General features: G+C 30.3%; 1 protein-coding gene across 3 annotated transcripts in view; it reads right to left on the reverse strand.

Annotated features, from left to right (window-relative positions):
• The window catches only part of LOC105838187 (voltage-dependent calcium channel subunit alpha-2/delta-4), a 187,842-nt gene extending 170,365 nt beyond the window's left edge, over window positions 1-17,477 (reverse strand). For all 3 annotated transcript variants that reach the window (XM_036292266.1, XM_036292265.1, XM_036292264.1), the window contains exons 1-5: window positions 16,139-17,477; window positions 13,248-13,329; window positions 11,531-11,641; window positions 4,210-4,426; window positions 3,915-4,046 (exon numbers count right to left, since the gene is read on the reverse strand). In XM_036292266.1, coding sequence (XP_036148159.1) covers window positions 3,915-4,046; window positions 4,210-4,426; window positions 11,531-11,641; window positions 13,248-13,329; window positions 16,139-16,242 — 646 coding nt within the window. In that variant the 5' untranslated portion in view covers window positions 16,243-17,477. The remainder of the gene's footprint in view (window positions 1-3,914; window positions 4,047-4,209; window positions 4,427-11,530; window positions 11,642-13,247; window positions 13,330-16,138) is intronic.
• Window positions 17,478-17,869: the final 392 nt, after the last annotated feature.

Below are 17,869 nucleotides of genomic sequence, written 5' to 3' on the forward strand. Positions count from 1 at the left end.
AATAGTATTCAAAAGTGCAAACTTTCAGCTTTCTATTCTTTTTTTTTTTAATGCTGTACGTTGATTTTTCACGAGTTGTAAGCAATCAAAGTCAAAGTGACCACTTTTTATTCAAATATCGATAACTTGGTCCAAAAAAATCGCACAATGAACGATTACTCAAAATAAAAAGAAAAGATCCGATTGTAAGATGCAAATAACAGAAAGTTTTCGCGATTTTTTTCACAACAGGTGTAATGCAGCAAAGTTGCATAAAAATTTTGTCATTTTGAAAAGTCACATAATGTTTTGGGAATTATGATTTTGTCTATAAAAAAATAGTAAAAAATTTAATTTACTTACTACTTTTTTATGGACAAAATCATAATTCCCACAACATTATGTAACTTTTCGAAATGACATAATTTTTCAAATAATGTAATTCTTCAAAATTACATAATTTTCTTTAAAATTATGTAATTTTTCAAATCACATGATTTTTAAAAATCAGGTAACAATTTGAAACATTTTGTTACGTGTTTGGTCGTCATCAATTACGTGATTTGTTATGTAATTTCATTATGTAATTTCGTGACGTGATTTTTTTCAGTGGAAATATAATAAGTAATTAGAAATCTTTATAAGTAAAACATGCTCAATATGTCTGCAGATTGGCAACAGATTTCTATAATATGCTTACGATTTGTTAGCAAAATTTGCTCACAGAATCTGACAACAAATTGGTGACAAAAATCGAGCAGAAATCGCAAATTCTGTTCGATTACTGCGACATGGCATGATCGGCAAGCTTTGTTATATTTTTTGTTGGATGGCAATTGGATAGCTTGCAATATTTTGATATTACAGCCCTCTTATTTGTTCATATTAACAAATATATGTTTATATATGTCTATATATCGTCATATAAGAAATAAAAGTGCCATTATAAATGATCTTATACGGCCATATATGAAAATATATGATTAAACCATTTTTGAATATATGATTAAATCCTGATTAAGTATGGTCTTATATAGCCATATATGATCTAACGTTCTTGTATATTATCAACTTGGCACGTGCTACTATCGTGTCTCTTGAAATATGTCATCAAATACAAACTTATATAGTCATATAGTTATATATGATCAGATCACAATACTATATCTCAAAATATAAACTTATTTAAATATATACAACCGCGAGTAGTTTGCAAGATCGCCACTAGGCGAAGGCGCGGCAGTCCTCCTTCTCACGAGAAAATTTACTTCAAAAGATTTATGAAAGAAAATCATCACCCACGGCTTACCTAGCATTTCACTAGCAGCAAAGTGTAGTATATATTGTTTTTGTTATACGAAAAGTGTTCGTGGGTCTCTGCAACTCAGAGAGCTTTCGAACATTGAGAAAATATAAAAATAAAATTTTAGATAATTATATACAAACTTATAGAGTTATATATGATCAGATCACAATACTATACCTCCAAATAAACTTATTTAAATATATATGCTCAAATATGACAGATAATCATATATTACCATCAGTGTTGTAAACGATCTAGATCAAATGATCTAGATCAATAATCTAAATCAACTTCTAAGATCTATTGATCTGGTAAAGATCTTTTTTTTACGATAATCTTTAATCTGATCTAGATTTTTTAAATTATTTGATCTTGATCTATAAAAAATTAGATCTTTTTATTACTTGACTCGACTTTAGAGGGTCTCTATCTATACTGTAACCTCTACTCTAGGTCAATAGTTTCTGAGATTAAAGTCCGCGATGCTAGAACTTGGTCCTTGTGTCCAACTTTTTCCGAGTTGAATTTTTGTTTAATTTGTTTGTATGATTTTTCCGAATAAGAATCTGCAATAAAAGTGCCTCTTACAATTTTTTCTCGAAAAAGTCTAATTTCCCTGTATTATTGGTCCAAGTTCGCGATCCGGGAAATGTGCAGCCAATCAACTTGCAGATTTTAATTTACTTATGTACAATTATATGTATATGTATACTTATAAATAATTATATTATTAAAGTTAATGTCACAAATAGTTTAATTAATTCAAATTTTTGTTTTAAAAGTTCCGCGTAAATTGCGCAATTTTCTACTGCGCATGCGTATCACTAAATCTTCGAAAAAAAAATCTCCGATGGCAAGAACGTCCTTTTAGAGGCGTAGAGTGGGGGTAACAAGATAAAACTATCGAAAATTTTCTCCTTTGAAGATTTCTGGAACATTCCTAAAAGTCCATTAAAGAAGCTTAAAAAACTTCGATTCCTACTCCTATCAAAGTGTCAAGTAAAAAAAAGAAACGATCTTCGATCTAGATCAAAATTAATGTAATCTATGATCTAGATCAAATGTATGAAAAATGATCTGTGATCTGATCTAGATTATTTATTTAATGATCTATTATAACACTGATTACCATATATGAGTTTTTGCGGACAAAATTCATATATGACATATAAGAGGTATTTTTTCCCGGCAGACTGTATGTAATTTACTGACAACAATTAATAGCAGACACTTGGCATGATCTGCTTTTAAAAGATTTAGCTATCTGGAAATACTTTTATATTACAACAAATTATTACAAATCAACGAGTTAATGAACAAATTACTTGTTTCAACGAGTAACGTACCAGTTGAAAAGGGGGAGAAAAAAGGGAAAGAAACGTACCAGATGCGCACAATGTAAAACGGGCACCACCAATCAAATTGCTGAGTTAGTTAGAATAAATTTACAGAATTTGATTGGTGGTTTTAAATTGTGCGCATCTGGGACTCACTCAAAAAAAAAAAGAAAAAGAGAGAAAAAGAGAAAGAGAGAAAAAGAAGAAATTTCATGATAATAACTTGTTACAAATAAATATTATTATAAATTATTGCCATTACGATTATAAAAAATTGTCATTACCAAATCGTATATTATAAAATAGAAAAGTAAAAATAATAGTGACTCGTTATTTATAACATGTTACCATCCCGATAGAATCATCAAAAAATTAGTAATTAAGTCAATATTTTATTTTAATGTGTTTTTATACAAAATATAAAATATCTCGTAAAATATTCAGTTTTAATGTAATGAGCGATAATGTAATACACAAAAAAGTCTGCTGTAAAAAATATTTAATTACATTTGAAAAAAGTATGCGATTTGAAATTGTACCCTCCCGAGTGTGTGTGTGCGTGTGTGTGTGTGCGTGTGCGTGTACGTGTACGTGTGCGTGTGCGTGTGCGTGTGCGTGTGTGTGTGCGTGTGCGCGCGCGCGCGCAAAGCAATCTCCGCACCACATGGATTTGCGACTTTTCACGCAAAACAAGATGCATTCTAGAAGTAACTAACATGGCTGGTCAAAGTTAGCAAAGGTTTTTCTACTTTATATTTCAAATTACACAACTACAAAGGTAAAGTAAAACCTACTTTATGTTAACAATAAAAATATTATTTAAAAATCTTGGCTTTATTTTTTAAAGTCTGAATTAAGGCCACACCTAGGATTGACTAGACAAAGTCCGAAGTATTTTTTTCAATTTCTAACTTTGACCAGCCATGTTAGTCACTCCTAGGATGAACTAAAAACATATCAATCAAAGGCCGAAATACAAAACTATTTCGGACCAAAACGCTTGGTTATTCCGCGCATTGACTAGTCAATCCTAGGAATGCCCGCGCTACGGGCTTTGACCATAACATATATACATTTAACATTGTACACTCTATATACATTTCAAATACATTAATGTATATACACGTTATATACCATAATGTATATTCGAATCGTGTATATGAGATGTATAGACATTTAACATACAAGATATCTTTTTCACATTATGGAAAAAAAATGCATATACATAGAATGTTCAATGTTATGGGAAGTGTTTAGTGATTAGAAAAAAAGTGTGTAAGCAAAGTTAATACCTGGAAAACGACGTAGAAAACCTGTTGTCGCCCCATAATATTGCCACGATAGCGTAGGATCGCTCTCATAATTATTAACAAATAGCAAATCCAAGTATTCGCTCCATTGGATACCTGAGGCGACGTCACGGTCTACAAATAAACACAGACAATTTGCAGTAGATATAACTGACAAGTCATTAGATCAGATCTTTTCAGAGAATTTTTTTCTCTTTTAAACTATAAAAGAAAAAAATGCGGACTTTTTTTGCAAAAATCTATCTATCGATTTTCTATCTATCGCGTTTCTGCTTACCATTGTCTTTAACTCCATTTGGTAAAAGCACAGCAGATAAACTGACGTTCACCGCTAGATGATCGAAGTGGCGATTCGACATGAGAAACACCTCTTGCGCGGAGCCCTTTTCGTCGCTGATAAAGTTATTCAGCCGATGCGAGGCGTAATACTTGGGCGACACATTTCCTTCCCTCGGCGCCGATACTGCGGCTTGCTCGGCGCTCTCCACCAATCTCTGCACATAGAATAAAGTAGGATTACTACCAATCAAAGAACAAATATATATATAAAATAAATAAAATATAATAATAAATAAAATTTAGTATAATAAATAAATTTAGCATGCGGTTTTAAAAATACTTATTTAAAAATTTTTTTGATAATTACTTAAATACTTAACATAAATAAATACTATAATTACTATAATTATTATAATACTATAATACTATAAATAATATAATAGTTATTATGTATATTCTGTTTATATTTTGCTTGTAGTAAATATATTATTAAAGATACATATTTTCCTTTTTTATTCAAGTGGGTTTAAACATTAATACAAAATATAATTATATTAACCATTAAAGTGCATACGTTTTTTTCACACCTTTATGGATATGCGAATCTCTCGCATCCAACGCTATTTTACCTTCTTTAACGCATAAAAAAACTGAACAAAATTCAGGAGATATATCTTTCATATTTTTCAACATTCTGGTTAACACTGCTTTAATCATTTTAGTAAAAATTGTTTAGTAATTATGTGTAATAAATAATAAACGTAAATACAAGTAAATATTACTTTTGCTTGGATGTTTTAGACTCACGTATGTACTTGAAGAATTAATATAATTATTTTTTAGTAAATATTATTTTTCAGTTGAAAAACGATATTTTAATAAAATCAGTGTGAAAATTGGATAATAAATATCAATTAATGGTAAATGTTTATATAAAGTCATTCTTTTGTAAGAACATTCACATATCATGTTATCAAGATCACTTTCCTGAGTAATCTTCAAAAAATTTTTGCTCGTTTATTAAAAATTTACTAACAGCAGAAATTGTTACATAAATAATTTAATTACGCGATAACGGAATTAGTAACATAAAAGGGTAATATACTAAATAGAGGAGTCCACTCTGCAAATAATCTCAGCATATGTTGTCAAATTCACGACCCTAATCAACATATCGCAGATATTATCCATTGGTTATTGTATATTAAAAAATATTAACAAAAAATTCATAAATAGAACTAAAGGCATATAAAATATCCCACATAGCACGGAATATTACGGTAATATCACAAAAATATTGTTCTCTCGTTACAATATTATAGTGACATATAGTATAAATGTTGTAGAAATATTACAAAAATATTACTACAATATTAAAATGTCCGCCGAAATGGATAACAGTAATATAATGATGATATATCACAAATATATTACTGTAATATTTACGTAGTATTTTTGTAATATTATTTTTTATTTTTTATTTTTCTATATTTTTTATATATTTTTATATATTTTTATATATTTATAATTTTTAAAAAATATTTATAAATTATAAAATAATGCATGTTTATAAAATAATAAAGTAATGTAATGACATCTTAATGTTAATGATTACGTTTACACATTATCCTTAATCGGATTAATAATATCGATCGTTAGCCTGGCCAATCACAGCCATTTCATTTTTTTTTTAAATGTAATTAGAAATCTAAGCACTATCGATGTCGTTAAACCTGATTAAAGGCCAGTATTCATAGTCGGATTTATATTTAAGATCATCTTAAGTACTGTCTTAAGATGCCATCAGCCAATCGCAGAGCCGTATTAACATCTTAAGACATTGCTTGAGACAATCTTTAAATAAGATTCGACTATGAATACCAGTCAAAGGTAACGTGTAAGCGTACTTATTAATAACATTTTAACATTAGGTTGAGTTTAAAAATAGCTGGAGTAAGCTTTAAGCCATAAGAAATTAATCAATCACAATAAATTATTTTTCTAATTTTTGTCTGTGATTTATCAATTTCTTACGGCTTAAACCATACTAACACTTATTATAAACCCTCACTTAATTTAATGTGAGTGATATTAATTCTAACGTATTGCTATTTAAAGTGTAATATCGCTACAATATAACCTAATATTTTAATGTTATTTATAAATGTGCAATATGTCAATAATATACCCTTACAAAAAAGTAGTATTAGCACTCAGTACTCAGTACCAAGTGATCAGTATTGGGAGTATTAGGATTAGTACTGAGAGTATTAGTATATTAATACTCATGGATATTGCAGAATAGTCAGTACTGTGCCTATCAGTACTTACAGTACTGGCAGTACTAGAAGCAATAATATTCATTAGTACTTCAAAATATTGAAATGGTATTAGTACTTTATCAGATTAATAATCGGAGTACTATTAGCGCAGGAAACGATACATAATACTCGTCAGTACTCTAAAATTTTTAACATTAATTTTATAAATACTTAAGGCAATATGTACATTCTTACAATATATTACTTATGTCATATGATTCTTTTCAAATATTTGTTTATATAAGTTAATCTTATATAATTAAAAAGCAATACCAAAATTTTAATAAACTAAATAATTAACTTTAAGATCTATTTAGTATATATCGTATAACAAATTAAAAACATTTATGAAGTCTAAATATAAAAAAATTGTACACGTTGTTTTATAACACTGTATAAAAACTTATAAGCAAAATTATAATGCAAATATAAAATTATAGTACGAATTCGGATTGACTCCTAGACACAGCACACAATATTTATAAAATATTTACAAAATATTTATAATAATTGTTTCATTATTTTATAAATATTAACCAAAATGCTTCTAATATTATTATAGTCAAAAACATTTTTAAAAATAATTACTTTCCAGACAAGGTTATCAATAAATTTATTACATAACCAAAGAATTAAAGAACTGAATTATAAGATACTGTCTTTTAACAACAGTTTGAGTAGAGAAAAAATTAGAATATGATAATAAAAAAGTTCTAACTCTCCCTTACATAAAGGGTGTTACGGATGGTATTGGTCAACATCTAACTAAAAAGAATTGGAATTAGTACGCTTTTCACCGTCCCTAAAAAGCTTGACAGGATTATCAAAAGGGGTAAAGATAAGTTGGACACCTTAAATAGAACTAATGTAGTCTACCACTTAAAATGCAATAACTGTAACTTTTCCTGCATTGTGCAAACAAAACGTCAGCTAATAACACGAATAAACGAACATAAGAACGATATAAGAAAGAAAAGAAAGAAGAGAAAGATTCTATCAACCTACAAAAAGACACGGAAAATCTGAACATCCTGTACAATTAGAATAATAACGATGACTTAGTTTTATTATCTGTACATTAATATCTATTGTTGTTTGAAATATTGTGAATGACATTTAGTCGTCTCACCGACCTGCGACTTAGTTGACGTGATTTATCATGTTTGCGTAAGATAAAAGTTCTGTGATTTTTAAGACACACTATGCGTTAGTTGTAATTTACATATTGTTCATAATATCAATTTAAGAATTTTGACATGTAAGTTTTTACTATTCTTACTATTTATATTTCCGCCTTTCTGAGTATACTGTAGTATTTACTATTTAATATTAAATTTTAATTAATCTTATTTATTGTAACGATTTGTTATAGAACATGTTTTTTCTTCACTGGTCTAAAATTTTATAAACTGTTATGTCGTAATTAACATCTTATGTATACCTGAAGAGGACCAAAATCAATGGTCGAAACGTTGTGTGATTAATAAACGGATTGCCAGACAGTCGATTGAATAAATTTACCAATTTATTTTTTAACCAAAATATTTCATAAATATTTTTATGATCTTGGATTGAACAAATCATAAATATTTATCGTAAATATTATAAAAATATTTATAAATATTTACGATATTTATGTAAATATTTGCGAGTGCTATGTCAGCGTAGTTTAATTATATGCTTAGTTATTGCTACACGAATAATACGCTACCCAAGTAAAACAAATAATTATATAAAAGATGATGTCAAAATGACGTCATTTTGATGTCATCTCCTTTGTTCTACTTGGGTAGTACTACGCTAGTGCTACGCCAATACTACGTTAGTATTCAATATAAGTACTACAAGAATACTGGAAGGAGTACTAGACGAATATTTAGATGAGTATTAGAGAGTGTACTTAATGAGTGGTGAATGAGTATGGGATGAATACTGAGAAGTACTGACGAAGTACAGGCTACATTAGTACTTCGAAAATCAGTATGGTCGACTTTAGTAGTACTTTCAGTATTTATGTCTCCAGTACACACACACACACACACACACACACACACACACACACACACACACACACACACTTTCACCAATACTTTTTTCAGTATTGAAACCAGTACTATTTTTTCATAAGGGTTTCTGTAATATTTTACTGTAATATGTAATATTGTTGATATATTGCAACTTTGCTGCGATATTACTGTAATATTCCGTGCTATGTGGGAAAGAATGTGTAGAAAATTGAAAACCTATATAAACTAAAACAAGGTTATAGACCTTGCTCAGGTCATAATTGGAAAGGTATATCCTTCAAAATATGGAGATCAAAATATGGAGAGGTATAGAACTTTGCGTGAAAAGTCGAAAACTCAAACATAATAATTATAGACTTTATGCTATGCAAAACAAAATCCACCCATCTCTGTTCACAAAGCAAATGAGATTTAAAATTGTTCTGTTCCACGTGATTTTTCGATTTTTCGCAATGCAAGATCCATCTCTTTGTGCTTACGACCCAAAACGAAATCTATAATTGTCCTGTTCCACATGGATCAAGTACAAAATTAGTCAATTTTTAATTAAACATTTATGATAATGGCTAGTAAACACAAAAAATTCGACAATTAGTTTTATGCCGTTTGTTTCCGCATTTTTAGATGCGTGAAGTTGAGATATGTTATAATTTTTTAGCGGGAATGCAATAGGAAGGGTTTTCTTATCATTTTGACTTTAGAATACGTTTTTAAGATTTTTCATTCTTAAGATTTTTGAGCTTTTGGCTTTTATTAACATTATAATTATAATATTAATTATAAAATAAGAACATAGTAGACTTCGGTTTAACATTTCTCTAGCATTTGTTTTTGATAATATCCCACGATCAAAATATTTATGGGAATAATAATGATATGTAATATGTTAAAATTTCATTGCAATCGAAATTAAATATATGATAAGACTTTCAATTAAAAAAAATTGTTATGTTGATTACAGTTAAAAAATATTTATGATAAATATAAAAGTTGATTATAGTAAAAAAATATTTGATAAATATATTAATAAATCAATCTACAGAGTGTCGTGTAAAACTTTATACAACGCTTACAAGTAGGTAGAGCACACTAAACTGAACAGAGAAGTCCTTTATCGTTTTGCAATTTTCGCAATAGTTATTGATTACACAGGCACACAAAAAAAGTGGTTGGTCCGGCAGACCAGACTAATCAATTCTTATGTATTTTGACTTCCTGAATTTGAATCCAAGGTCAGAATTGCTGAATTGGCTCATTTTTTCCTAACTTCAAAAAGAAACATCACTTTACCACTTTCTTGTGTACTTATGTAATCAATAACTTATTGCGAAAATTGCAAAACGGTAAAGGACTTTTCTGTTCAGTTTAATGCGCTCTATCTGCTTGTAAATGTTGTATAAAGTTTTACACGACACCTTGTATATATCAAAGTTTCGATTTGACACCCACACAATTAAGGACTAGCAAATAATTTTTAATTATATTATTCAAACTCGATTTTTAGTATTTTGCAAAATCTTATAAAGAACAGAAAGATTGCAGAAAAATAGCAGAAATATTTTATTGCAACATTGCAACAATGCAAAAATGTTGCTATAATATTGTAACAATGGCAAATTGTTTACTTTCAGAAACAATGTAATACAATATATTTTCATACCTAACAGTACTTTTTAATGTAATAATAATTAAAGCGTTTTAAATTTGAACGAACAGTCTCTGATGTACATATACGTACCAAAAATTAAAAAAGTAATTACGATTAAATTTTGCAATGCATTATATGCTATTAATATTATATTATATGTAAAATGTTTTATTTTATAAAATATGTACAATCCCAGACCCAGCGAGAAACGATAATGAATTCGACATCAATTCGACGTCGAATCGACATCGAAATCATCATTTCGATGTCGATTCGATGTCGATTCGATGTACTATTTCTCACTGGGGAGAACACACATGTTTAAAAGACATCTTTAAGATATTTTTAGACATTGTGTGTTGTCAGAGACATATTTACATATTTTCTTTTTCCATTGAAAAGAAAATGAGGAAAGGTAAACTGTGCAAGAAGTTTAGAAAAAAGAAATTTCAAAGTTAAAAAGAACAGACTTACAAAATCTTGGAGTTGATTTTTACAATGTGTTTTAAATATTACTGCAATGTTATTAAAATTATATGCATATTTATATTTTATTATATAGATTCTACGCTGTATAGAGGAATGAAGATATCAATCAATCAATCAAAAATTGATAAAAACGCGTTTGTATTGCAAGTCTTTGTGGGATTAGTATATTTGAAAGTTTATCAAAAATAATTATTTAAAAAACATGTAATTACATAGCAATTTAAAATAAAGATAAGTTGCTATCATATATTAAGTTGCTAATATAAGTTGCTATATAAAATTATTTGTATTGCTCTTCCAGAGTTATTAGAAATGGTTTATTTTCATTATCTTTATTGTATTATATGGATACGAAAAAATATAAATTATACAAAGCACTTTTACATAAAAATAAGCATATTTAAGCATTTGCTTTATATAAATTTTACAAGTAACATAAAAATATTAATAGCTTTAAATATTTCTTAATTTATAATTAATTTTAATGTTTACAAATTATAAACTTAAATTTTTTAATATTTATTTTATGAAACTGTTGCAATTTAAAAAACTAAAAATTTTTATATGAGATTCTTAAAAGTAACAAATTCTCATCGAAAACATCAAAAAAGTTATTGAAAATATCGGATTTTAACCAATTTTTATATTTTATACTAACAAGGAGCTTATTTATAATTAATCAAATAAAAATCAAATCAGATGATCCTACAAGTTTTACGAGAAAATAATACCATTCACTTTAGATCAATTTTTGTGTTATATAATGCATTATAAGCGCGTTTCTCTAAAAAACGAATAACCTAAAAATAAAAAGAGGAATACATTTTGACATACCATCACTGCATTCATTTTGAAGTCCATCATGTTCTTCACCTCCATGGCCATCTCCCGAACAAGAACAAGACCATCCCTCTTTATAACGTTGGCTTCCACCTCATGATATTTCTAATGGAACAATGAAAATCGGCACGTGAGCAAAATTATAAGATCATGTTAACAAGATAATTTTTAGAAAAAAACAACTTATAAGTATGAGTTTTCATTTTCTCTTATAAATCTTTGCATGACATTTACAATATATCTAGTATGACTTGCTTAAGAAAAAAATAAATATATTTGTTATGATTATAGTTAAATATATAATCTCCTACAATTCGCAAAACAAAACATTATTTTAAAAAGTTTACAAAAGATTGAGTCATTAAAAAATTTTTATTTCAATGTTTTTCATTGTCAGATCTAAGGGTTTAAAAGTAGTCAATCATATATCTGTATATTTAGACTAAACATTTGGGCAAAGTAAAAAAAACGCTCCTTAATAATAAAAGTTCTGTTACGACATACAAAATATAATAAATAATAATATTGATTAGTAGTTTTAAATTGGATATATTAATGTGAATACTCGTAGATTTTAAACTGAATCATATAAGCTATATTGTTATATAATGATATAACAAATATATAATATAATTAGAAATTTTTAAATATGCACTTTTTAAAATTTTAATTTGAGAATTATTATTTTACGTTTAAAATATGTCTCTCATCATTATTATTTATAAATAAAATAAAAATACTTACAAAAAAACAGAATAAATAAATAAAAGATCAAGTTTAAAAGAAATAAATAACAATTTATCAAATTTGTTTAAACAATTTTTCTAATTACAATAATTTTTCTAAAAATTTAAAACATTTTTTGTATTTAAAGTAATATTTTTTGTGTTTTAATAGTCATCAAATTATCAATTGTTTCATCAAAATTTCTATCTTTATATATTTTATTTTCAATTTAAAAAATTTTCATATTTGATCACTTTTTCTGTCTTACAATAAGTGACTATTTTATATATTTTTTAAAATAAATTTTTATTTATTAAAACATTTTTTACCGGATTTTAGTTAAAAATATGCTTGATTCTACTTTCAAGTTCGGAGGATATGATTTAGTTAAAGAGTAAGTATCATAAATTAGTCTCAAATATGTCTAATGTCTAAAAGAGAGGTTGACTTTATATTAGAAAATATTGATACTGCTTTGAAATTCAAAATAAGAAAAAATGTTAATTGCGTTTAAATTAATATTAAAACTAAGTCTATGTGTATTTTATAGGAAACATTATAGTGTTATCATTATTGGAAACACTGTAGTGTAATCATTAATGATTGTAATCGTTGATAATTTACCGATAAAAAATTATATGTATCTAATTTTAACTACATAAACATAAACAAAGTCTGTATCTAATTTTAACTACATAAGCATAAACATAAACAAAGTCAATTCAACATTTTTTTGTCTTTTTATCGCATGCAAAATAATTTAAGTGAACAGTCTAGCTAGTGTACAAAAAAGTCTGTATTTGCTAAGCAGCAAAATTTTACGATAAATGATGTTAATACACTGTTAATACATGATAAACGCTCAACGGCGAAATTGTTAGTGATTGTTAGTAGTAAATAAATTAAAATATATTGAAATTATTTTTTTATAAAGAAGTAGCTTTGTTTGCCATACGCCAATCCCGAGTCAAATACATCTTCTTACCCTTTGTATTTCGCTCATTTTGGTAACTTGTTTACCAAACTCCCATAAATCCACACCAAACTTTAAGGCCCAATTTTTTACTCTGCAATAATTAATAATAATATTATTTTAGACACATATACATATATTACACAAGAGCGCGTGCGCGCGCGCACACACACACACATTTATACATACAGGGTGTCCCAGAATGAGTAATTTTTATTTTACGGAGTGAAAAAAGATAAAATGTTAAACTAAAAGTTTCTCTACTAATTTTGGCTCAGATTAATTTTGGCTTTATTTATTTATTTATTTATTAATATAAAAAATTAAAATAAAATTTTGATTAAGGAAATGTAATAACCGCGTGGAACCTCAAAGCATGTTACGCTTCTGCATACTCCGACCTCACGCTGTCTGATTGACCAACTTTATTTATTAATAATTCACTAAATAATAAACTGAGCCAAAATTGGTAAAGAAACTTTTAGTTTAAAATTTTATCTTCTTTCATTCCATAAAATAAAAATTAACCATTCTGGATACTCTGTATATATAATTATTCGCTTAATAATTTATTTATTTTATTGTAAATATTTCAATTGTTTTTATATGTATAAATATTTTAAGCTAACTATACTAAGTAAATACTAAAAAACATTAATGCCCGTCTTCAATCATTCTTTGTATTCAACTCTTTCTTTCATTTATCTTTAGATGTTCTTCAGCCAATAAAATGATACACAGAGCTTCTGAAAAGAAACTTAAGGGGATGCTAAAGTGTCCATCAAATTTATTCGAGATCGATAACGTAGAGTCATTCATGCATATCATTAACAAGATTTTGTATGTATTTCTTTTATAGATTCGGAAATCCTTTTCCAGAATTAAAGTATACGTATTAATATCATCATTTAAACTGGATTTTATATCGAGAATAAATAAAATGTTTTCTAGACTGCTTTTTTCTAACTTATATCTGAATTTGCAGTTATAAAAAGTTCATGACACTAATCTTTTTTTCTAGACTTTCAATCTTAGTTTAAATTGCATAATATTGTTTGTATATGTTATCTCTAGAGAAATACGGTTTTATTTTAAACATATATATCGTAGATTTTGTATACTAAGCAAATATTGTCATCAAGTGACAGCTCTACGTACCAAAAATGAATTTTTTTTTTCGTTTTTGATATTAAATCAACCGTATTCCCCTAGATTTTGGTACGTACTTTAATTCTGTAAAAAAGTTTTGCAATTCTATCCCAATGAGAAATGTTCGAAAAGATGTCGCATCGACATCAATTTCATGGCTTTTCGATGTATTTGATGTCGAATCGACATCGATTCGATGTCCTTTTAATAATTTCTTATTGGAATAAAACCAATTAAAAGATTAGTATAATTAAAAAATATCGGTAGAACAAACGACTTTAGGATACATTTAAGGAGCCTTTGAATATAAGATCTGACTATGAATACGGGCATAAGTACTTATGACTTTTGATGCTGTAATTTTAACAAACAATTGCATGTCTTTAATTTCAAAAAATAATTGCCAATTTTAAAGAAATCAAAAAGGTTAATTACGCACCCAAAAGATCTAACTATTTTCTACGATTTTGCATTATATTCTTTCACGTTCCTTTCACGAATCCTTTTTTATTCTCTCCTTCGTTTCCCTTTATTCATACAAATTAAAGTATATCTTATTATTAAATAGTGTTAAAAATTATAATTGTTTATTTAAAGATATTGTTATTTTATTTGATATTTTCTTTCTAAATTTATAAAAATTATTATCAATTAATGAGAATATATTTTTCTTAATAAAAAATATACAAAATTTATGTAAACAAACTTAAATTATGTGTTTAATACTATGTAATCTTACTTTATGTTGATAATATTTTTGAAAAGTTAAAACAAGACTTTTTTTTTATTTTATATACGTAACCAATCCAGGAAATACCAATTAATAACCTTAACGTTACAATTTCATATTCAACTTATAAATGTAACATAACATATGTAGCAGTTACATTGTTGAATGTGAAATTATAACATTAATTTACGTTAGTGCGTATTTAATATTTATTGAGAACCAATTAGAGTGTTTCTTTATTTTCGTCGATTTTTTCGATTACATTTCTTTTCACGACCTTTTATAATCCTCTTCAACACCATTTTTTCTCTTTTTCCCTTATCCCTTTTCGTTTTCTTTATAATTCCAATACACTTTTTCCTCGAACTTTTCCGTTTATATCTCTTTATTCGCACGTTTTCCTCATTTCTCTCGTCACCATCTCCCTTTTATCTTTAACCTCGTACATTCGCCCTTTTTCTTTCATCGCTCACACCCTTGACGATGTCTCCCTCTTCTTTTCTCCCCTTTCACCCTCTCTCTTTTTCTCAGCCTTCTTCCAAATCTCTCTCTCTCTCTCTCTCTCTCTCTCTCTCTCTCTCTCTCTCTCTCTCTCTCTCTCTCTCTCTCTCTCTCTCTCTCACGCGTTCCTTTATTTCCCACCCTACTACCGAACGCTCGTTCTCGCGCTCGTCCACCTCCTCCTCCTCCTCCTGCTTTTCCTCCTCCTCCTCTTTCTCCTCGTTCTCGCCCGCGCCCTCGCGCTCCTTCTGCTCCCTATCGAGTTTTGCTCGTCGAGCTTTATGCACTCCATCCATCCGATCGCTCGCACATCTACCGCACCACCACCACTACCACTACCACTACCACCATCCCCGCCACTCCCCTCCCCCTCCCTTGAATGAATGCCTCTTTTCCTTTCCTCTCAATCCGCCCGGCCAATTTCTTTTGGGCTCCTCATACATCATCGACGTCCAACGAAGCACGAGCCTATGAGGGCGATGTTTTTTTTTATACTCTATCGCGTGTCTACGTGTACACTTACTCATTGTGAGGTATGTCCTCTTCCTGTTGACGACTCGAGCCTATCCACAACAGAAACAGTAGCCCGAAGCGTAGTAACCTGTCGTCGCTGATGCGCAGGAACATTATTTCAACGATTCTAGACAGTTATTTCACAAATTAGCCCCTCTTTCCCCTTTTCGCCGCGCGCGTTGTCCCGGTGCCGCGTAGTGATCTCTCTCTCTCTCCCTGTAGTAAGTCTCTCTCCCTCTCTCTGTCTTTCTCTCTCTTCCCCTCTTTCTCTCCTCCTCTCTCCCTGACGTAGTAATCTCGCGCGATTGGCGATCGATCGCCGTCGTCGTCGTCGTCGTCGTCGTCGTCGAGCCGAGGACCAACAGCAGGGACGAATCGGTTCGTCGGCACCCGTCGTCGATTTAACGATCGTCTTCGCGCATCGTCCACAGGTCATCACCGTCGTCGTTCTCGGATCGCTTCCACTTCCACCCGTCCTCGCGCCGCTCGTGAACCGATCTCCGGCAGCACATTTATCCACTATAATCGCAAACTCTCTTTCTCTTGCTCTCTCTCCCTTTATAGCTCTCTCTTTCTCTGATCGAGAGCTCGGGTCCGCTACTCCGTGCTCGCGCGCGCTCTTTCTCTCTTTCTCTCTCTCTTTCTCTCTCCTTTTAACGTACGATGTACAAGGTCACGAAAGCGGATCATGCACGGTGATGATGAGACCACCCTTTCATCAACCCCGTTATTGTGTCGTTTGTCACTTGACGAACGGCGGCGACAGTACATGCCGCTGGTGTCATCAGAGTGAGTCCAGTCATCAGCTCTGCTGTCATTTTAGCGACGACGAAAGGAGTTGCCGATAATAATAATAAGCGACGGCGGCGCTCCGGAACGTGCGCTCCAAGTGTCACTGCTGCCTTCCCCGAAGTAGCCCCGAAACGTGACCGCATGATCTCACCGTGCGGCAAAGCAATGATGACGACATAATTCTTCTCACATCTCGAGAGTGAAGAACAAGCAAGAAAAGCGAGACGACAAACGGATGCAGGAAAAAAAGGGAGAGAGAGAGAGAGAGGGAGAGAAGAGATGACAGGCCGCGCGCGCGCTCTCTCTCTCTCTCTTTCACGACAATATACCGCTTTTCCGAGGATCAAAATCCGACGGAGACACTGCTTTGTCTCTCTCTCTCTCTCTCTCTCTCCTTCTTTCTGGTTTCCGCTCGTTCGATGGTACGCGACGCGGAAAATCACACGCGAGAACAAACGGCAATAATATAATGGCAGCGTGGTGTCGCGTGGCGTCGCGCCGCGCTATCTCTACCACCGCTGTCTGGTCGTCGCACCGCGCCGCGCCGCACTGTGCCGCGCCATCATCCCCGCGAAAGGGGATGGTTCGGCGTGCGCGCGCGCGCATTACCCTTTACTACGTCTACGATCAGCGAGCTAGCTCGTGGTATTTTGGTAGTACGTTATTTCGGAGCGAGGGTGAGGGGACGAGCTACCTTCGGTCCTCTTCTGGCAATGCCGTAACTGGATTTTCGCGTGTCCCGTGTAAAATTTTATTTTTTAATTAAATTTTGTTGTCCTAATCTTTCATAATATTGCAAAAAAATGTCCAGATTTTAAATTTTCTTTCTTTTTCCTACAAACCTGAGTAATCCGTCTGCAATCGATTTCTATTCATTAAAAATTTCTCTAATTTTTAAAGAATTTTTCTCCCCATTCCACACAAACACACACACAAACACACACACACA

Source organism: Monomorium pharaonis, chromosome 9 (genome assembly GCF_013373865.1).
Source record: "Monomorium pharaonis isolate MP-MQ-018 chromosome 9, ASM1337386v2, whole genome shotgun sequence".
NCBI classification, from domain to species: domain Eukaryota; kingdom Metazoa; phylum Arthropoda; class Insecta; order Hymenoptera; family Formicidae; genus Monomorium; species Monomorium pharaonis.